We start from the raw sequence: 21,701 nt of genomic DNA on the forward strand, positions 1-21,701 counted from the left end.
CAGTGACGTAACCAAACTGGAGGGTGCCCCTTTGCAAAGAACATGGAGGAGCCCCCTCTCCAGACTCACTCAGGGCAGGTGCTGAAGGGGCCCCCTGGAGGGCGGCTGCGGGGCCTTTGTTATGCCGCTGGTGGCAACGTGTGCTTTTAGAGTTCAAAAACTTTTTGGGGGGGTTTTGCCAGTGTTTGTTACAATGTTGAGGGCCTGGTAGCTCCCACAGCAATAAAGTGTTACAAAAGCCATGTCAAAACAAGACACGCATTGATGAAACTAAAAAAAGACTTATAAAAATATGTCCGATTAGTTGGCTTTGTCAGTGTTTGTTTATTTTCATGCTTCCCATAATCGTGTTGAAAATGGTTACACTGATTTTCCATTAGAAATATTTTTGGGAAATACTAGCATGCATCAACACATTTTACTAAATGACACTTCATTTGCATCTAATCAGAGAGCATTCTGGGAGCATTATATTTAGCCTCATAGCCTAAACTTTTCAAACATGTGTATACAGTTATTTTTTTTTTTTTTGTACTGGAACCTACGTCAGTAGTGAAGTGTGACCTTAAAACATTTATTTACAGCACTCACCCTAATAATGAAGGCTTTCAAATAATGAACCATAAATACAAGTTCGAACAGCATTATCTTTTGGAAACACATTACCTCAACTGCAGAGAGTTCCACTCTCTGTAAACAGGCAGCCAAAGGGTTTGTGCTGCAGGGGGTTGGGCCTACTTGTCCCAAGGACAAAGTAAACTTAAAAACTTGTTGCCCTTGACCCCAAACAAGATGTCCGGATAGGAATTCCACATCTCTGGGCTAACTATATAGTAAAAAGGCCATGTTTCTTACAAAAATGCTATTTTCATTGTGATGTCTTCTATGATCCGTTCTAAGCATTGCAGTCATATCAACTTACTAAAATATTTGTGGCATGGAAACCTGCCCCAGAATGCTTCGCAGGGCATTACTTTTACAAAACATCTTTGCACATAACTCAGCCTTTGGTGGTCCTAGGACAATGGGACCACCTTCAAAACATTAACCACAATGTGCTCTTTCTGTCTATATCATCGCTGGGTCCCCACAATATAGTTAGTGGGGACTCCAAAATAATAACCCCTACCACCATTCATTATCTTTGTAAGCTCTCTCACGGCTGGAACTTTTATATTACAGATGGAAGAAGTGATGTTTTATGGATCTTGTTTGTAATATCTTTGCAGTAGGCCTGCTAGCTTTGAAAATGTGTAATGCACTATGCCCTCTAGGGGCTAAATATATGGTTACACTGCATTACTTTCTCCCATTCGTTTTTCATGAGGTTATGCTCTCTAAGGGCTGACTGTATGGTTACATGGCCATGTTGCTTCCAAATGCAATTTTTATTGTGGTGTCCTCTAGGGGCTGTTCTGAGCATTGCAATCAGCATACTATAATAGTTGTGGCACGAAAACCTGCCACATAATACTTTGCAGGGCATTACTTGTACAAAATAGTTTTGTTCGTAACTCAGCTTGTGGTGGTCCTAGGGCAATGGGACCATCTTCAAAACGCTCTTGCTATCTACATCATCTCTGGGCGCCCACACTAGGTTAGTGGGGATGGCAAAATAATAACCCCTCCTACCATGCAGTGTCTTTTAAGCTTTCTCATGGCTAGAACATTTCTTTTTTTTTTTTTTTTTTTTTTTTAACAGCTGGGAGAAGTTTTGTTTTAAAGGCATTGTTTGCACTAAAAACGCCCTCTGGGGGCTAAGTAGATAGTTACACTGCATTACTTTCTTCTGTTTTTTTTTCATGGGGTTATACCTTCTATGGGCTAACCATATGGTTACATGACCATGTTTTTTACAGATGATATTTTTGTTCTGGTGCCCTCTAGGGGCTGTTATGAGTATTACAGTCTAATGCCAAAAGTTTATTTCAGATAAAGGTTTATAGATAATTGTATACGTTTTAATAAATCTCTCCTTATTACAACTATGCCCATGATTCATGCAAACTTAACATCCTTATTATACTATGAATGTTTGAACACTCTTGATATATATTGGGTGACCCTTCTAATTTATTTCTGTCTTGTGTCTTGTTTGGAGGAATTGTGTTAGCCAGCCAGCAACTCTGATGGTAGGATGGTGAAAGTGGTATTCTATTGGAATTAGCATGGCAGATTTAAATTAGGATGTTAAATGGCAACATTTTCATTTTTTGCTGCAGATAGAGGAAAAAGGTAAATTGAAGGCCTTTAGTTATATGCAGAGCAACTGTGAAAACATGCAATGGCATAATCCATATATGCAAATATGCTGCGTATAATGTGCTATCTATCATTATTGAGGGAGGGGCATTGCGAGTCACTTTTGAGTCATGGCACCTTGGCCCACACTCATTGGTAATAAATAGCATATTACATATACTGTGAGTATATGCATATTTTTTCAAGAGAAAAAAAAAAAAAGAGTTACTAGATCAGTTATGGTTGTGAAACAATTGCATGAAACCACTGAAATGCGCCAGATATATTATGCAAAGCACATCATAACTTGTGCTGTGCATATTTAACCATTATGTTTTCAGCTAATTTCTACGTACGTAATATCTACTTAATTCCCAACCCAGGTAAGGGCTTGCATTTAACCAACTGCCCCCACTCAAAAGCCATGCGCACCAACCTCCTACTGTACACAATCTTTGGCTCTCTCCATCTTTGTCATTTTGTATCTCCCTTTCTCGTTCTCCCTATTTCTGTGCCTCACACCGCTTCTATTTTTGACCCTTAGTGGATATCACGAATCAGACGGGGAATGAGCTCACTACTGAAAATGTGGCTATCGAGACCACAATGATATTTTGAGTTGGGAATCACACATAGTTTTCTATGTTTTTTTTCAGCAGATCATGCACGTTTTCTACACCTAAGAACACAGACACATTTTATAGTGCCCTCCCCTTTCCTATGGCATTTTTTTTTAAATAGCACAAAAGTTGTAACCCATATTCGATTTACAAATTCCAAGCTGGCAAAATAAAAATCATACAGAGACCTTCACCAGCCTGTCATATTTGTCTATAATTCAAATGTGATTAGCAAGATCAGAAAATCAATGAATCACAATTTAAACAGCAGCTATATACAAAAAAGTGTTAATCCTTTCAAGCTCACCCAAACATTTAGTTCTCAAAAAACTACTAAAAGGATTTTCATAAAAAAAGCACACTTTGAGTAAAGTTCTACTTTCATGCCAAGTCTGATGTCAATCAGTTATCCAGTTTGCTGTAGGTGAGAGGAAGAAAAGCCTTTGACATGCAAGATCCTAAATGACAGCACTGTTAAATTACAAAGGGCCATTCAGATACACCCTAGGGGTGCAGTCCCTCTCTGGAGACATAATACACCGCAAGGCCAAAATATCACTTGTGAACTCCAAAATGGAAAGTTGAGAACCCTAACTAAAAATGTAACCTTATTATATATTTTTATATTACATGGCTGCTTAGAGGGAATTTAGCTTGGAAAAAAGTTAAATGGACAATGGTGGTGGCAGTGGATTTATGCAGTTTTGTGGCTGCCGTGTTCACCACTTAAGTGAAGTGATTATAGGGTTTACCGAGTACACTGCAGATTTCATATAAAATGTTTCTTGCTTAAATGGATGAAGATGATATTGCCAGATAATTTAAAGTTAATTTAGATACCCTTGCCACAGAAGCCTAGTACTCTGACAATGGTAAAGCAAGGCAGAGTGTTCTGAAGGATGTAATTAGGATGATGAAACCCATATTTCATAGGGAACAGCAACACATTTTCCACATTTCATTTCCATCTGAAATATGGGTTTTAAACCACAGCACATTGTGCAACTCCTAAAATATGATATATAAATATTCATACACACACAAACAAATATATATATAATATAAATAAATACACAATGTATAAAAACACAATACATAAAGACATGACGTGTAAATTAAATACAGCTTTTGCATTGCAAGCATGGTGCCTATGTGGTTAGTTGGTAATTTGGAGGGGACTTAAAAGACAATCAAATATACTGAAGTTGGCAATCGCAGAAGGAAAACCAGCTCTGAAACAATTATCAAGTGTTAGTAATCAAGTGTCACATCAAGTACGTAACCATTTTTTCAGCACATACTGTAATCGTCTTCGTGCCTTTTTTTTTCTTACCATGAGTTACTAAGGATTCCTTTCATGCCACCGTAGTTGGGATTTCCATACTTCATGTAGTACTGACTTCTTTTAGCTGCTCCAAGTTCCTTTTTATCATCTTGGGAGGAAGGACAAAATATTACTCTACATCCTCTCTAAAACAAGATAATGATAGCATGAGTTGTAAAAACAACGCACTTACTCATTGAATATGCTTTCCGGTGGCAAAAGGAGCAGAAAAGCGAATAGTGCTGATCAAGCACTAAATACTTGCTTGCAATGAGGCCACAGAAAAATAATGCTCTCACGTTCATTCAATACAACTTTAGGTTTTTGTCCTTAATGTTGCACTACGAACTATTCTTCACGCTTCGGAAGATGGAAAAATACTGTGATGACTTACTGACATTTTAAAGTTTACACCTTTATTATTAGTTCATGACAAGTGATATATAATCCATCTCCACTGCAACACATCATGCTGCAAAGTCATGTCGAGCTGCAAAACACCTTTACAGTTTTTTTCAGGGCCATTGAAGGTGGGACCAAGACAATATGATGGGCATGTTTCCAGTGGTTTGAGCCTTAAATAATGAATCACTTCCTCCTTTCATTCCCACCTTACTGAGCCACCACATGGAGTATTAAGAGAAAAATCTAGACATGCAGTAAATCAAGAATAAAACAATGGAGACACTAATACACAAGTAAAAGAGAAGATAACTTGACAGACAGACACATTTAATTTCACTACCTTTTACACTGACATATTAGTCACAAATCAAAAACCCCCAACAATCCTCTACTCTAAGCAATTCATTCACACAACACACATGCCAAATGCCCAAATAAACACAGGGACTGGTCTTCCACTTGCAGGAATCACACATACTTGACTTCTAAACTGAGATCACATAACTACAGATTACCTTTAACTCTAGATCAAAAACACACAAATTTAAACCAAAGTTCAACCACACACTCCCCTTCAGAGAGCACCAGTAAAAAAGAATAAAGGCATAAATGTATCATTACTCACACTGCAATTCACGCCTACACCATAAATCACAGATCAAAATAAACATCCTCTACCCAAAAAGCCACACCAATGTATGCACACAACTCCGACACAGAGACCCACACTACGTGGTTATGAATTTAAGTAAAATTGTTAAATTGGTTGATGTGAAAGTGTGTACCAACCAACTGAGGGCTCCACCATGTGCTTCCTTGTGAACTTAGCTAAAGTAACAAGCTTCTTACACATTTACACTTTTCGTTTTGCCTTGGCCTTCGAACCTATTTACTGCACACAATATAGCACTCCAGCAGGACAACCAAAGTTATTCCTTTGGGGCTCTTGACTTTGCAAGGACGCGAAATCAGGCCGACATGTATTTATGTATATGGTCATATTTATGTAGCGCAAACTTAGAGCAAGAGCAATTCGGTGCTGCCAGGAGGCATGGCCCCCTGACAGACACAACTACTTGGGGACCGTCAAGAATAGATTGTTGGGAGTGGGGTAGTGTTCCTTGAAGATGTGGCTCTTCGGCTTTTTTCTGAACTGTAGGAGAGTTGGTGTGAATCTGATGTTGACCGGCAGGATGTTCTTGGCAGTATGAACAGAGAAGGCTTAACACCTTACAATATCCTGCACACACCACACTACACTACACCCAGCCAGATGTGGAGAATATAGCTTTAGTGAAACAGACGCAATAGACCTGGATTGGACCCCCCACTCAATATATGCCACTCATCAAAACTATGGCTTTATCCCCAGCATTACCTACACTCTCACAAGCCTTGTTAATAATTCACAAAGTTGTAGCTTTGTTGGAAGGTGAATACATCGCACGACTACTTGCATTTACATTGCTGTGCCAACCGGCTCCAGTTCCTCTTGTGGGCTATGTATGACCAGAATTACGAACAATCTGCAAACCTACAGTACTTGCTCGATTTATAAATCAGTCCCCGGCTGATGTGGAGGACAGTGCAACATATCTTTTGATTTTGGATGAAACTGTAATATGAAAATTCAATAAAGTTTGTTTTTAAAAAATGAACAGAGAAGGCTTGCCTTCTGTTTTTAACTTGGTGCAAGGTTTTGTCTCCAGTTGAGTGATACCCGAGCTCCTGGTCTGATGTTTAGCCACATCTGGGGGACGTTTGTTTGCCAGGTAAGCTGGGGTCTTGTTGATAAGGGCTTTCTGATTGATGGCAGTCAGAAGAGAAAGACAGTATATATATTTTTTTTTTATGTGGGGGTTATGTGGTCTAATTTCTTGATTAGCCGTGCTGCCTTTCAGGATACTTTTTGGGGTTTTTAGCGTTGTACTTTGGGAGACTGCTGGATAAGGTTTTGCCTCCGATCATGTTGATCAAGGATTGGATGATTGTTCTCAAGTCAGCTTCCAGTAGAATTGCAGCTGGAATCAAGCTGTCTCCATCTTTCTTCCAGTGAGTTGCTTCAATGAGAGGTCTTTGTCAATGGTAAATCACACAAGATTTTGCTGATTTGTCAGCTCAGAGGTGAAGCCTGGGAGGTTTAGTTTGGAGAGCTAGTCTTGAATGGAGGGTTGTTTAATGCCGTTGATAAACAGGAGGAATCAGACTTTGTGGGGTTTAGGTTCGGGAACTTAGTTGATATCCAAGAATGCATGAGCTCAAGGTAGGATTTAAGGCTCTATCTTGATGAGCGAGTATATTTTCAGGTAGAGTCTGAGATCAGGTTAGAGACTAAGGCATAGCAGTACATAATAAATGAGCCCCAAACAAGTGAATATTCAGTCAGTGTTATGATTATTAAGGATAACATGATTTGTACTTATAGGAAATAAACATCTGTAGTGCAAATTACGATAGAGGAAATAATACAGAAAGTACAAGCAGCTTGTGGAGCAAGGATCTGAATCTGCATATTTATATATTTTTTATATGCTAAATGTTAAAAAAACATTAACTTGTGTGACCAATTTTATCCAATAGGACCTTGTTAAAGGTGCTGACAGTAATCTTTGGGACTCCTTAGACTTTTTTCTGTTTGAAAACAATATTCTGCCAATGGGGCACTGGTGTAAGACTCAGACAAATAGTTATACAGCTATGCTTTTAAATGACTGCCCCAGTTTCAATGTCTCTAGGTATGAGAACAAGCTGGGTAAGAATAATTTAAGACCCTGCTGCTGAGTTTACAATAAGTGTCCAAAAATTAATTTAACCAAATGCTCCCCACCAAAATCAAGGGTCCAACATTAGTCCAACACATATGATGGTTTAAGGGTACCAAGTCGAAGTCTAAGTATCCATTTCAAAAGGGCTACCATCATGCAGCAGATGGTGTCACAGTCAATGGAGACCGGTTAGGCACCAAGTGGTCTTTAAATTGTCTAAGGCCATAGGCACAAACTGTTTTGCTGTCTATATAGTTCTTTCAATGTGTTCAGAAGAGACATACGAAATGGTCAGTTAAGCTCTGTAAGTCCCTTCTAGGGTTGGGAGGAGCACACCAAAAGATAGGTAGCATTGCATACTCACAAAGCCAAGTGCCTAGGCAAAGGCCAAGCAGACCACGGTATCTTATTGCTTGGGTTCTCTGCCCTAGGTGAGAAAGGAAATGAGTTAGCCTTTTCCTTGGCTGAAGGGGCCTGTACTTCTAGATGTGTTGGGTTCAGGCACTAAGTGAAAAAACCCTGGTTAAAGAAAACCAGACTAAGGGCCTCATTATGAGTGTGGCGGTCTTATGACCGCCACACTTGTGGTGGCAGTCCGACTGCGACATAACAACCCTGGCAGTCTGACCGCCAGGGAACCTCCAGCTCCGCCAGGATCTTGGATCCCAGCAGCCTGGCGGTGGCAGAGATCCTAATCTACCAGGCAGTGCTGCATGCAGAGTTGCCCTGTGGATTACGACCTCATTCTCTGCCAGCCTTTTCAAGGCGACCTCTGCCATGAAAAGGCTGGCGGAGAACGGGTGCAGAGGGTCACGGGGGGGGCCTGCACTGCCCATGCAGTTGGCATGGGCAGTGCAGGGTCCCCCTGCTCAGCACTCTCGCAATGTTCACTGTCTGCTTTGCAGGTACACCCTGCTGGCTGCAACACTGCTGCTGTCTCGATTACGAGCTGGAGACAACGCAGTAGCCTGTTTCCCGCTAGACCGGCGGGCGGAAACTTAGGTTTCCCGCCGGCTGACCAAACTCTTAATGACTCCGGCGGGAAGTGTCTGGAGTTTGTCAGATTGACTTTTCCATCGAGCAAACTCTAAATGAGGCCCTATGTTTCCAGGTTTGTTGCCTACTGACTGCAGGACGCTTGCCCCATGCACAATGGAGGTATCCAACAAACCTTGTAGGGGCTCAAGAAAATTCCCCTCTGCCAAACTATCCAAACCACTGGTTTGCACAGAAGCCTTAAAATGGACTGCTTAGGGAAAAGAGTTCTTTATCTTTATCCTCATCCCAGGAAGAGGAAGACAAGGGAAACCAATACAACAAAGTATGAACCAAGGAAAACAAAAAAACCTTGAGAAAGCCTCTGTCCTAGAAATCCTTTTTATTTCCAGAATGACCTTCTATATGAGATCAGAGGCTATCTTTGTTAAAGTGGAAAGTTTTACATTTGTCATGAGAGTTACTAGCAGTATGAAAACTGGATCCACTGGGATGGGCCAGACAGAGCCCAGTATAGTGGCTGCTTCGTGAGAACAGGTAACAATGGTGCAGAAGGCTGAGGAAGCCTGTAAGGAAAGCCTGGTACGTCTAGGGGTTAAAGCTACCAGTTCTGTAGAACCTTGCACTGGGGGAACAACATTGGCTTTTGAGTCTACGTCCAAAGTTCCAGACAGATGCATAATAAATAGTGCCATCATAGCTTTTGGAGGAGAAAAGTTCCAATGTGGAACACTGAGAAAGGTTTAAAATCTGAGGTGGCGCATCGCTCCCCCGTCTTCTTTTCTTCTTCTTAAAGCCTTGATCCCGTTAAAAAAGGGACAGACTAGTGCTTGTGCTCTTTATGATAATTTTGCTTTAGATGTACCAACGGTACCCTGTGTGAGACCATAAAAGGGGTAAGTCATATTTATTTTGATGCATGATGGCAAGTGCTGCTCCAGAATCAACAACAGCTTCATCAAGGCTTGAGGCAAGAGATACGGAGTGACCTTGAAAGCCTTCAAGTTTAACTCACAGAATTCAGGACTAAGTATGAACTAAAAATTGAGAAAAGCATGGAGTTGAAATCTGCAGGCAGATACAAAGGGAACTGGGAGGATTTTGGCAGCACCTGGTCAATTTACTTCTGGTCCTTTTCATCATATAAGCCTAAACTGCCTACCAAGGAGCCCACTACCCCTTGCGGTGACAGCCAGTGAAGTGCCCAAAGGGGATCAAGACCTGAAGAGATGAACCCAACGTTCCAGAATAGACTCCAGAATCACAAAACTGCTTGGTATTGTGAGCCTCCAAGGCCCAGGTGGTATCCAAACGGGACTTTCCAAGATCCCCACGAAAGAAGACAGTTTGGCTCAACCTTTAGGTGCAAGAGGCCTGCAGCAAAGTGCACAGATGGAGAAACCAAGCCAACACTGATGTAATAGCGGCTTCAGATCTTCCTGCCTCAACAATGAGATTTGATGGGGCACTGGAAGGTCAGAACCTAGGATGGTTTTGATAGCAATTGTAGAAACGGGTAACAAAGAAAGAAACACGAGGAACTAGTCTCCATGTGTGGTGTTGTGGCACAAGTTAAAGTAACAAATATGTGTATGTAATGTCGGGAATAGAAAGCAAATGCTTTTCCTATGGTCTTTGTGCTAGCTTCAAGTACTATAAAATATATCAGGAAAGAATATTTTTCTCTCAACCATCTGCATAACCTCCCCCAACATACTCTCAGTGTAAGAAAGGGTGGAGAATAATTTATTGATGTAATGTAGCACTATATTTACATTAGGATCTTTTATTTTCTAAACCGGAAAATACTCGGATTCACCTCACGTATACAGGTCTTTCATTTGTGAATAGTTTTCTTAGGACTGTAGTGAATCCTATCTTGTTTTAATGGGAAACAGGAGTTAGCTTAGCCTGTGGCTTGCGTACTCATGCGCCAGTCACCTAGTGACTTTTACCCTACTTAGTTTAGTATGCTCTGTTTTAGCGCATTTATTTAATTGTATCTTTTACAATGTCTGCCTTGTTTCTAGTTAGGCCAATGTTTTAGTTTTACATTATCAGTGCCACTGCGCTAAGGTGTCAATGTCAAGCGACAAAAATAAACAAACTGTAGGTGGGAATTGTTTACATAAATTGCCGTCCCAAGCATGTCTTGTTATCTATTGTTTGGGAACAGACCTACGTCAGGGGTCCAAGCAGATCTGTATAAATGCACCCCACTTAGATAATCATAGGGATTTTGACCAGATGCCATCGCTGCTATTGATGCTGCATGTCGCCTTGATGCTGACCCAGTCTTCATGTCCCTACGGAGTCTGAGCTGGAGACCTCATTCCAAGATAACGAGGGTTGGGTGGGTCTTCTCATGGACATGGTATTGGCAGATTAGGTTTAACACCCCTAGCTCTCCTTTAGGTTAGAGATTAGGTTTACATTATTAGGGTATTAGGACATATTGCACATCTCATGTCATTGCAAGATGGTGGGGAATATTCTGTTTCCTGCATTATTCGTTATCCAAATCATTGCAGCCCATGCACCTTATTGTAGATTGCAGTTTTGTTAAATAAAACATACTGAAACCTTACTGCATCTTCTTCATTCCCTGTGTTTGATTGAGACATGTTGTTAAAGTGAGAAAGGGGTATCTCTGTTTAACCACGTCACTCCCTGAGATGTCACACTCTTGACTCCATGCGTAAAGGCTCCCACAAATCATCTTTTACTGTTTGGGTTTTTGGTGAGGTGCTGCTTGTGAGCCGGGAGGGTTGGGACGACAGTTGCGACTTGTTGTAGGACTGACATAGCCCCCTACAAACATAAGTGCTGTCATCCTTTAACCAGCAGTCTTGCATAGAGCAAGAGTCAAACTACGACAAGACGCATGCTACATGCATTGATAGGAAGACTAAGAGGAAGACACAGTCATGCTTGGTAGAGGGCTAATTGAAAAAGCTCTTGAGCAGATATAGTTTTAGGACCTACTACCCCCTTTCCGTCCACCATATAACCAACACCACATCCAGGGACATTACATCAGTAAAAGTAAGGAAAATAAATATGTTATAGATAAGGGTAACAAATTATAAAAAGGCAGTGGTCGAGGGCAGAGGTGTGGAATTCCTATGGTCTTACGCCCAGGACATCTTATTTGGGGTCAAGGATAACAACTTTGGCTGCCACTGTACAGTACCATATTATGAAGCAGGGAAAGGAATTGCCTACAATTGAGGTAATAATTTTATCCATTCACTAATAATGTTCAAGCTTTTATTTATGGGTCATTAATGCAACACCTTTATTATTAGGGTGAGCGCTCTAAATACATTTTGCAGGGGTGTGGAATTTATTAAAATATCTACTTGTCCAGGGGACAGGTTGCTTCTCAAATCTACTTGTCCTGTAAAAAGATCTACTTGTCCCTTTGGTGCCATGTAGTGTGGCGACAAATTATGGCAGCACTTAATAGCCTCTCTGATTATGCCAGGGCTACTACCATAGTAGGGCTTGAATACTTGGAGTTTCAATCCCTACTGTAGCAATTTCCTTATTTTGCCACCTTTCTGCAGATCTGCATACTGGGGCTGGAGGAAGCAGTAAGCAATAGTTCCAGGGCTGGAATGCCTTTGAGTCTGCAAACCTACTAACCTGCATGTTTTAAAGATTTTTACCAGCTTCTCTCTAATATTTTCCCATAATAAGAAAGGTTGGACATTTACTCCTGACAATGGCAGAATTAGAACTTCTTCCAGGGTTGGGAAGAAAGTAGCTGGAGGGAAAATGAACTTGCAGATGCTCAATAGATTTTCACATGAGCAAATCTACACATCGTATTTACCCACGCTAAAATACAGTTCACAAATATTTTATAGGGGTACGACATATACCATGGGTGCACTTTTGTGACTTTCTTTAAGAATTTGGGGCCACAAGTAGGTAGGTTCAGATTTGTGACCTGCAAATTGCGAGTCGCAAATCCAAATGTAAGATGGTGTCCTTGACACCATCTGTGATTCGCAAGGGCTTCGCAAATGCCCACATCATGAATAATCATGAGGTGGGTCGCAATTTGCGACCCCCTCACGAATGGTGGCCTGCTGGAGACCGCAGACCACCATGTCTGTGACTGCTTTTCAATAAAGCAGTTTTTTTTGTTTTTTTTTGTAATGCAGTCCGTTTTCCTTAAAGGAAAACGAGATGTATAACAAAAACGAAAAATGAAACGTTTTCGTTTCATTTTTTCAGAGCAGGACCACTGCCTGCTCTGAAAAAATGTTTACAGTGACATTCACAATGGGGAGGGGTCCCATGGGGATCCCTTCCCTTTTGCGAAAGTGTTAGCACCCATTTGAAATGGGTGCAAACTGCGATTGGTTTGCGCCCGCGTTCGCGGTCACAAAACAATCCTAAATTGCACTGCGAGTTGCAATTAGGAAGGGAACACCCCATACTAATTGCGAGTCGCAAAACTGTTTTGTGATTCGGTAACCAGGTTACTGAATCGCAAAACTGGGTTTTGCATTGCAATGTGCTTTTTGCATGTCGCAAACAGCGAAAGTCGCTGTTTGCGACATGCAAAAAGCTACCTACATGTGGGTCTTGGTCCCTAATTAGGTCTGGTGTTAACAAAGACATTTTGTTTTTATTAAACTTCTATTTCTCTCTCTTTCGGCTGGCTTTACTGTGAGTGATCGCATTCTGCTCTTCCACAAGGAGCATATTGCCACACAAAGCAGTTTTGTTCAGTGTCAGGAACTACAGTGGCAATCAGTGACGTAACGAAACTGGAGGGTGCCCCTTTGCAAAGAACATGGAGGAGCCCCCTCTCCAGACTCACTCAGGGCAGGTGCTGTGCTGACGGGGCCCCCTGGAGGGCGGCTGCGGGGCCTCTGTTATGCCGCTGGTGGCAACGTGTGCTTTAAGAGTTCAAAAACTTTTTGGGGGGGTTTTGCCAATGTTTGTTACAATGTTGAGGGCCTGGTAGCTCCCACAACAATAAAGTGTTACAAAAGCCATGTCAAAACAAGACACGCATTGATGAAACTAAAAAAGACTTATACAAATATGTCAGATTAGTTGGCTTTGTCAGTGTTTGTTTATTTTCATGCTTCCCATAATCATGTTGAAAATGGTTACACTGATTTTCCATTAGAAATATTTTTGGGAAATACTAGCATGCATCAACACATTTTACTAAATGACACTTCATTTGCATATAATCAGAGAGCATTCTGGGAGCATTATACTTAGCCTTTTAGCCTAAACTTTTCAAACATGTGTGTACACGTTTTTTTTTTTGTACTGGAACCTACGTCAGTAGTGAAGTGTGACCTTAAAACATTTATTTACAGCACGCACCCTAATAATGAAGGCTTTCAAATAATGAACCATAAATACAAGTTCGAACAGCATTATCTTTTGGAAACACATTACCTCAACTGCAGAGAGTTCAACTCTCTGTAAACAGGCAGCCAAAGAGTTTGTGCTGCAGGGGGTTGGGCCTACTTGTCCCAAGGACAAAGTAAACATAAAAACTTGTTGCCCTTGACCCCAAACAAGATGTCCCGGGCGTCGGGCGATAGGAATTCCACATCCCTGTTTTGTAAGCTCGCACTGCAGTACTGACAGTGGTTCCAGTAAAAAAATGTGTGCACACGTTTGCAAAGTTTAACAATATGAGGCTACATGTAATGCTCCCAGAATGCTCTCTGATTAGATGCAAATATTTGAAGAACATTGAAAGAATGATTGCTGATTCTTTGATTTTAAATAAAATGTTCATGTTAGACTTTTCATCCTTGGTGTGGTCTCCCTTAACGTTTTGCCTCTGTTCCCCAGGTTGCTGATGTGTGCTGGACTCTGATTTTACTGTTTTTGTTACACTGGGCACTTTACCACTGCTAACCAGTGCTAAAGTGCAAGTGCTCCTATCCAAAATGTTTATGTTTTTGGCTTATCCATGACAGGCATATTTGATTTATTAGTAAGTCCCTAGCACGGTGCACTAGAGGTGCCCAGGGCCTGTAAATCAAATGCTACTAGTGGGCCTGCAGCACCGATTGTGCCACTCACATAAGTAGCTCTGTAATCATGTCTCAGATCTGCCATTGCAGTGTCTGTGTGTGCATTTTTAACTGTAAATTCGACTTGGTAAGTGTACCCATTTGCCAGGCCTAAACCTTCCCTTTTCTTACATGTCAGACACCCCTAAGGTAGGCCCTAGGTAGCCCCAAGGGCAGGGTGCAGTGTATGGTAAGGTAGGACATATAGTAATATGTTTTATATGTCCTGACAGTGAAATATTGCTAAATTCGTTTTTCACTGTTGCAAGGCCTGTCCCTCTCATAGGTTAACATGAGGGCTACCTTTAAATCTGATTAAAGTGTAGATTCTCTTTGGGAGCGGATGGACATGTGGAGTTTGGGGTCTCTGAGCTCACAATTTAAAAATACATCTTTTAGTAAAGTTGATTTTAAGATTGTGTGTTTGAAAATGCCACTTTTAGAAAGTGAGCATTTTCTTGCTTATACCATTTCTGTGACTCTGCCTGTTTGTGGATTCCCTGTCTGGGTCAGATTGACAGTTGGGCTGGTTGCACCTCTCACTAGACAGTGACACAAAGGGAGCTGGGGTGTAGTCTGCATTTCCTGATGAGCCATCTATGTTAGGAGGGAGGGGAGGAGTGGTCACTCACACCTGAAAGGGCTGTGCCTGCCCTCACACAATGCAGTCTCGAACCCTCTGGTGAGTGTTTGGAGCCTGGCCAGGGCAAGGCAGGATTTCGCATTCAAAAGAGATTTTACTTTGAAGTAGGCCTACTTCAAAGGATAAATTGGGTATACGAAGGGCACCCAAAACCAAAGACTTTAGAAACCCTTCTGGAAACAAGAGGAACCTCTGCCTGGAGAAAAGCTGAAGAGCTGCCCTGCCTGCGACTGTGCTTTGTGGAGCTATCCTGCAGTTGCTGCTTCTGCGAGAGTAAGAAAGCAAAGACTGGACTTTGTGTGCCTTCCATCTTGAGAAGAAATCTACAAGGGCTTGATTTAGAGCTTGCCTCCTGTTGTTTGAAGTCTCAGGGACAGCAAAGACTTCTCACTGCCAGCACCTGGAGTCTCTGGAGAGACTCTTACTCTGCCCTGTGGTGCCCATCCAGTTCCTGGGACCCTGAAAGGAGAAGCTGGCAGCCTAAAGACAAGGAAATCCACGCACAGAGCGCCGTGCAGGGAAAAGATCGACGTGACTATCTGTGGCTGAAGAAACGACGTGCCGCCGGTTCCGCAGCTGAGAAACGACGCTCGCAGGAAACGAGACCGAAGAATCGACGCACGGAGCAGGAGAAACAACGCGCAGCATTGCCGACGGAGGCTGGGAGATCACAACCCGCGCTGCAGGGTTTTCAGATCATCGTGCAGCTGGATTTCCGACTCAAGTACTGCTGGGCGTGGAAAAACAACGCAAGGCCTGCCCAGACCCGAGAGTGCTGACCGGATCGACGCATCGCTCCCCTGCAGAGAGATGAAACGACGTGCCCCAACCCTGCGAAAGGAGTAACGACGCACGGTCCCGCTCGTGAGTGGAATCAACGCATCGCAAACCCTTTTTGACGCGCACTCGCCGGTGTGGGGTTATTTTTGACCCACCCAAGGTACTTTTTCACGCTGACAGCGTTAGAGTGTGTTTAAGACTACTTAAAGACTCTTTTTGCATTTTTATTAATAACTTGACTTGTGAATTTTTGTCGTTTTGGTCTTGTTTTGTTATAAATATTTCCTATTTTCTAAACTGGTGTTGTGTCATTTTGTAGTGTTTTCATTAAGTTACTGTGTGTGTTGGTACAAATACTTTACACCTAGCACTCTGAAGTTAAGCCTACTGTTCTGCCAAGCTACCAAGAGGGTAAGCAGGAGTTGGCTGAGGGTGATTCTCTTTTACCCTGGCTCGAGTGAGGGCCCTTGCTTGAACAGGGGGTAACCTGACTGTCAACCAAAGACCCCATTTCTAACAGTTCACAAAAAATGCAACTAGAAATAAACGTTTTGCTAAATGACTGAAATTTTAGGTACCATTTCTTTGAGCCATCTATTGGGTGAAATGTTCTGATGCATTCTAGTAGTTCTACAAATATGCAAAATGAAAAATCAGTAAAACCAGTTTTAACAAGATTATGAGAATCACGAAAATAAACAAGCACTGCAACAGCCAATAGGTCCGACGGTGGTGGTCAGTCTTTTGGTTTTGTCAATGTGTCTCTTATTGTGACCTGGCTTTCGTAAAACTTTATTGTCGGGGGAGCTGCCCAGCCCTCATCATTGTAACAAACACTGGCAAAATATTTGAAGTCTCAAAAAGCACACATTGCCACAGTAGTTTTTGGCATAGAACAAAACTACTTTGTGTGCCAAGATGCTCCTTGTAGCTAGCCGCTAGATGGGCAGTGCGAAATATTGAATTTTAATAGAAACAAACAGTCTTGGTTAATGCCACACTTAGTAGGGGCCCAATTGTTAAGGGGAGTTACGGAAGTGCACCCATGCTTTATGTCTTTGCGTTAGTGCAGATTTATATATTTCATGAATTTATAGAAGTAGACCAGGAAATCCTACTACTAGAAAATATTTGTGAACTGCATTTTAGTACGAGCAAATATGCATGAGTAGATTTGCTCATGCAAAAATGTTGAATGTTTGGAAGTTCACATTCCCTTTAGCCACTTTTTTCTCCAACCCTGGAAGAAGCTTTACTTCTTCCCTTGTCAGTAGTAAATTTCAAACCTTTCCCAGTATGGGAAAAGATTATGGAAGAGCTTGTGAAAACCTATAAAACGTGCAAGTTAGTAGGTTTGCACAGACTCAAAACAGCATTCCAACCCTGGAACTTTTGCTTACCACTGCCTCCAGCCCCAGTATGTAGATCTGCATAAAGGTGGCAAAATAAGGAAATTTCTAGTATTCATGCTCTATTATAGTATCAGCCCTGGCATAATCAGTGCGGTTATTATCATAGCTCTTACGTGATGAGATTGCTGCCATAATGTGTCAGCGCTCTACATGGCACCAAAGGGACAAGTAGATTTCTTTTTACAGGACAAGTAGGTATTTTATTAAATTCCACACTCCTGCGAGGGCCTTCCCAATGAGACAATTTCATGTGCAAAATGCAGTGGCACTTGCTATAGTGGCATATAAATCATTTGTATATTATAAACAAAGATGTGCAACCATTGTGTGCTTTTAGGACAAGCAGTAGGTTAGGTTGTTTCACTGTGCAGGCCTATGTAACAAGGCATTTTCCTCCAGAAAAGCAACATTTGATCTTGGGGAAAACTCATAATGCTATTGTAGCTTGACTATTGACACCCTTTTCGTTCATATATAATGATAACCAACTAGAGACATTGTCAAGCACAGCCATGCTCTGATTTATGCAGTAAAGCTATCAACTATAATTCTAGATGCATCATGAGAAAATGAAGTTTTTCCTCAATAGATTTTAATAAAACTGACAACATCAGCCTTCACCATAATGATGATTTACTTTCAAGAGCCTTCGTTTTGTGCTTTGCTGTGATAAAGATCCTTCCAATATGAAGGGAGAAAATGCCAGTTAAATCTTATTGAATTTCAGCCTGAAATGATAAGAAGCTAAGGCCTGGAGGCACCAGGGCTCAATGTGTTCAACACCACTTCATGACTGCATTACAGAATGGCCAGAAGGACTGGCAGAGATTTCTTACTATAACTCAATTGGTGACCAGATTATACTTAGGTGCCCATCTAGAGCTTAGCAACTATCATTCAAACTCTCACATACTATTAATCTCTTAGTTTTCTCGGCTGATAAACTTCAGCATCTCCAGACACTCGTTAACTCTAGTGATGCAACCCTAGCTATTTAACACTTTTTCTTCCATCAGACTTTGCCTCCAACTACTGTCATTTTTTACTTGCTCTTTTCTCCCATATAAATTGCTCCAAATCTCATTTTTTGAAGTGTCTGTTTTCTTCAGTATTGCCTGTTCCGTGCAGTTGTGTACAAAAAAACTAATTCCAAGTGGATACACACTTTTTAAATGTTATTTACTACTTTTAAACCACAGGATGAAAAGAATGGTAAATGAAGCCTTCATCCTCCAAATTAAAAAGCTTCCATAATGCAAAAAGTCGTCTCACAAGGAACACTCAAAAATCCTAAAATGTCTTTATTAATGTTACTAGCCACAACCTACAGTTGAAGTGGGCAAGGAATGCAGCTCTGTATTCAAATGTGAGTAAACACATTTACTATGTGTCCAAGAAAGATTTAACAGCCAGTCGAAACAAAAATGTATGTTTGCAAACGACACTTGAAAAAACACTGAAAACACATCAATTGACTTCAGACTGCACTCCTTTCGATTACTTACAAAATTATTTTGCAAATGCACAAAACAAATTGTGAGCTGATTGCAGTTTCTAGCAAGAATATGTAATTTAAAATCTTTAGGAGTTAAAGACAGTAATTTGGTAAAATTAATTCCTGTTCCATAAAATGGCCTGTGGCGTTGAGCCCATCTCCTCTAGTACAGTCCCTCTTCACTGATTCATCAACACACCTGCACAAGGTATCCTATGGATTCAGATAGCTTGTGTGTTATGTACAGGAAGTAGAATGTTTTATCCTTTACCTCCCATATTGCCCCAACTCCAAGTAGTGCCCCCTAACCTAAATTCTACAGAACTTGTTAAAGACAAATCCATCACAGTGGGTTGTATCAATGTTCAGTGAGTCAATTCCATTCAGAGTCCGATCCAAAATGGGATTATCAGAGGTAACATCAACTACACAATATCTACCCTTATTTCCTTCAAAACACTTGTCAGTGTGGTAAACATTGTTGAAATCCAACTAAAGGTATTAAAATCACTCCATAACCGTAGACACAACTGATGCAGCAAGAGTGGCAGATTGTTAATAAGATTTAGTCAGTTTACCTCTTGTAGCAAATCTCATGAGCAGTTTGTTTCCTTTGAATGGTTTGATGGACAGACGAGTGTCATTACGGAGCAATGAATCTTCCTCTGCCTGTGACAGGGAGTCAAGCTGGGGAAGAAACAGAATGGCAGCCATTGTTACTTTCTTCTTTCCAGTTAGGAAGTAGGAACAGGTGCGGGTACAGGCTCCGACACAGCAGTCATCCATCAACTCAAAAAGCACAAGACATCCCACACTAAGGCAGAAGAACACATGTCCAGTGAAGCTAAACACGAGCTAAAGCTTTCACAAGTAATTAAACTGAACTGAAAAGTAAAAGTTTCATACATTTTTGAACACATGGTAGCTAAGAAACCATTTCGTTCTGAGATTTGTTTTTCTTTTAAAGCCGACACAATCTGTTACTTTCACGAGACAGTTGATGTTCGGACAGATTGTGTATACTGCATGTTCTCTGAGAAGCAGATGTATGGGCTGGCAGCCCAACAGTGCTGCCAAATCTACTGCAATGATATGTATGTATGGAACAGTTGCCACAGTGTAGTGAGCATATGGATTTCCTCTCTGCGTGTAACTAGGTGTGGAAACTGACAGCTTCTTTTCCATCTTAACTCGTAAGTTCACAGAGCGTTTGCTCTTTATCCATATTAATGTCTCATATAGAGAACGTAAAACTGCAGAGATGTGGTTTCATATGAAATGGAGAGGAGATGCTTCCCACTGTCCAGACTTTTCAAAAGGCGTTCCAAAGGAGCATGCAAAACTTAGGAAGCTTATAGTGCACTTAATAGCATATGTCCAAGAAACAAGACAATTTTCCACTTTTTCGGCATTTGTATGGAGCACACTCCTTCATTATAATGCTTTTAGTGCAGTGATGTTTGGGTGGAAGTCCCACTGCCAAGTTCCAGGGTTTTCAGCCCACAGTGAAGTCTGGGTCATCCTGTGATAGTTTATTTTGAAAATGACATCCTGGTCTGTCTCAGGTTAAATGCAGATACCCTGTTCAGTGAGTTGTGGAAGAGTCCTTATAGGTGTTCGAGAAGTCTAAGCTCTGCTGTTGGTTGTATATCACCTTAAAGCTGTGTTGCTGTTATGCAAGATATCCTTTCTAATGTGTTTGGTTAGATATTTTTGGGCAGTGTAGCTTGGTGCTGGTTCTCTTGGTACCAACAGGATAGCTGGATATACAACATATGTATGCTGTTTTGGGAGTATGCATGATGTTCTGTATAGTGTGTACTGTTGGATTTAGGTGTGTACCATCCATGGCTGTGATTGTTTCGATGTACATAGCAAAGATTTAGCGGATGGGCAACAAAGCTTACAGATATCGTGTTGCACACGGCAACTCTGTTTGATTACTCCGTAGATAAACATAAGGGATTGAACATTTTGCGGGAAAAAGTCAACTGATCTTGAGCTTTTATTTTTTTTACATAAGGGAGGAAATAATTTCCATATAGAATCTTACCACTTAGCTCCTTATCACAGTGTGCTAAAGCACTGTCTTGGATGGAGACGCATGAACAGCTACACTGACTGGAGATGCAGTTTACAATCAATTCAAATCAACTTTATTCGGTCAAATTGATATAGAAAACAAAAGTAAAATACAAACCTTTACATTTTACAATCATTAAGATTATGTTCTTGACACCAGTCAACAGAGACAAACTAATAGTAGCCTAACAATACTAGGCCAGCTACCTTTTAGAGAAGTATTTTGTTGCTCTGCAAAGCCACCATCTTTGTTCAGATGCAAATCAATTTCCAGCAAGGCAGAGCGTGTTTTTTTGGACACAGCTCTTTGCTAGCCTCAAATGATCCTACGTTAAATGAGGCTTGAGCCCCTTACTAGTTGTTTACCAACATGTTGCATTCTGGGACTGGTACTTTCAATTTTAACATTATTAATTTCGGTTACCTAAGCTCCCAGTGAACTTGATTATTAAGGCAGGTCTGGCACAAAGTATCAAACATGATATTTGTGTCCACATAAAAAATGTTTGCGCCTATACAACTATTGGTGCTAAGGAGATGTAAGCGAGAGAACAAAAACATATTTTTTTAAGAAATAAAATCAGCTTCAAGTTCTGTGACCTTATAAAGACAATCCATCTTCAGTCTCCTGCAGCTATACGGTCACAACAGTCCTCAGTGACTTGCAAAATCCTTATTAAACGTTTGGGTTTACTTCGTCCCATATAAACTAAAAAGCTCTTGCTTGAAGTCATGTCAATAATTTATTGATCATCTCATGACTAGTCACACTTGAGAGACCCACCTCCCAGGCCATATTAATTATAATTGCATGCTTTTCGAAGACATTGTAGCTGCTTTTTATTCCAAATGTTTGACATTATACATGAAATAAAG

General features: G+C 41.1%; 1 protein-coding gene across 1 annotated transcript in view; it reads right to left on the reverse strand.

Moving 5' to 3' along the window:
- NCBP3 (nuclear cap binding subunit 3) overlaps positions 1-21,701 on the reverse strand; it is a 228,117-nt gene that overhangs the window by 108,034 nt on the left and 98,382 nt on the right. Inside the window, exons 7-8 of the mRNA XM_069226975.1 lie at positions 19,322-19,430; positions 4,195-4,294 (exon numbers count right to left, since the gene is read on the reverse strand). Coding sequence (XP_069083076.1) covers positions 4,195-4,294; positions 19,322-19,430 — 209 coding nt within the window. The remainder of the gene's footprint in view (positions 1-4,194; positions 4,295-19,321; positions 19,431-21,701) is intronic.

The sequence above is a fragment of the Pleurodeles waltl genome, chromosome 3_2 (assembly GCF_031143425.1).
Source record: "Pleurodeles waltl isolate 20211129_DDA chromosome 3_2, aPleWal1.hap1.20221129, whole genome shotgun sequence".
Taxonomy (NCBI): Eukaryota; Metazoa; Chordata; class Amphibia; order Caudata; family Salamandridae; genus Pleurodeles; species Pleurodeles waltl.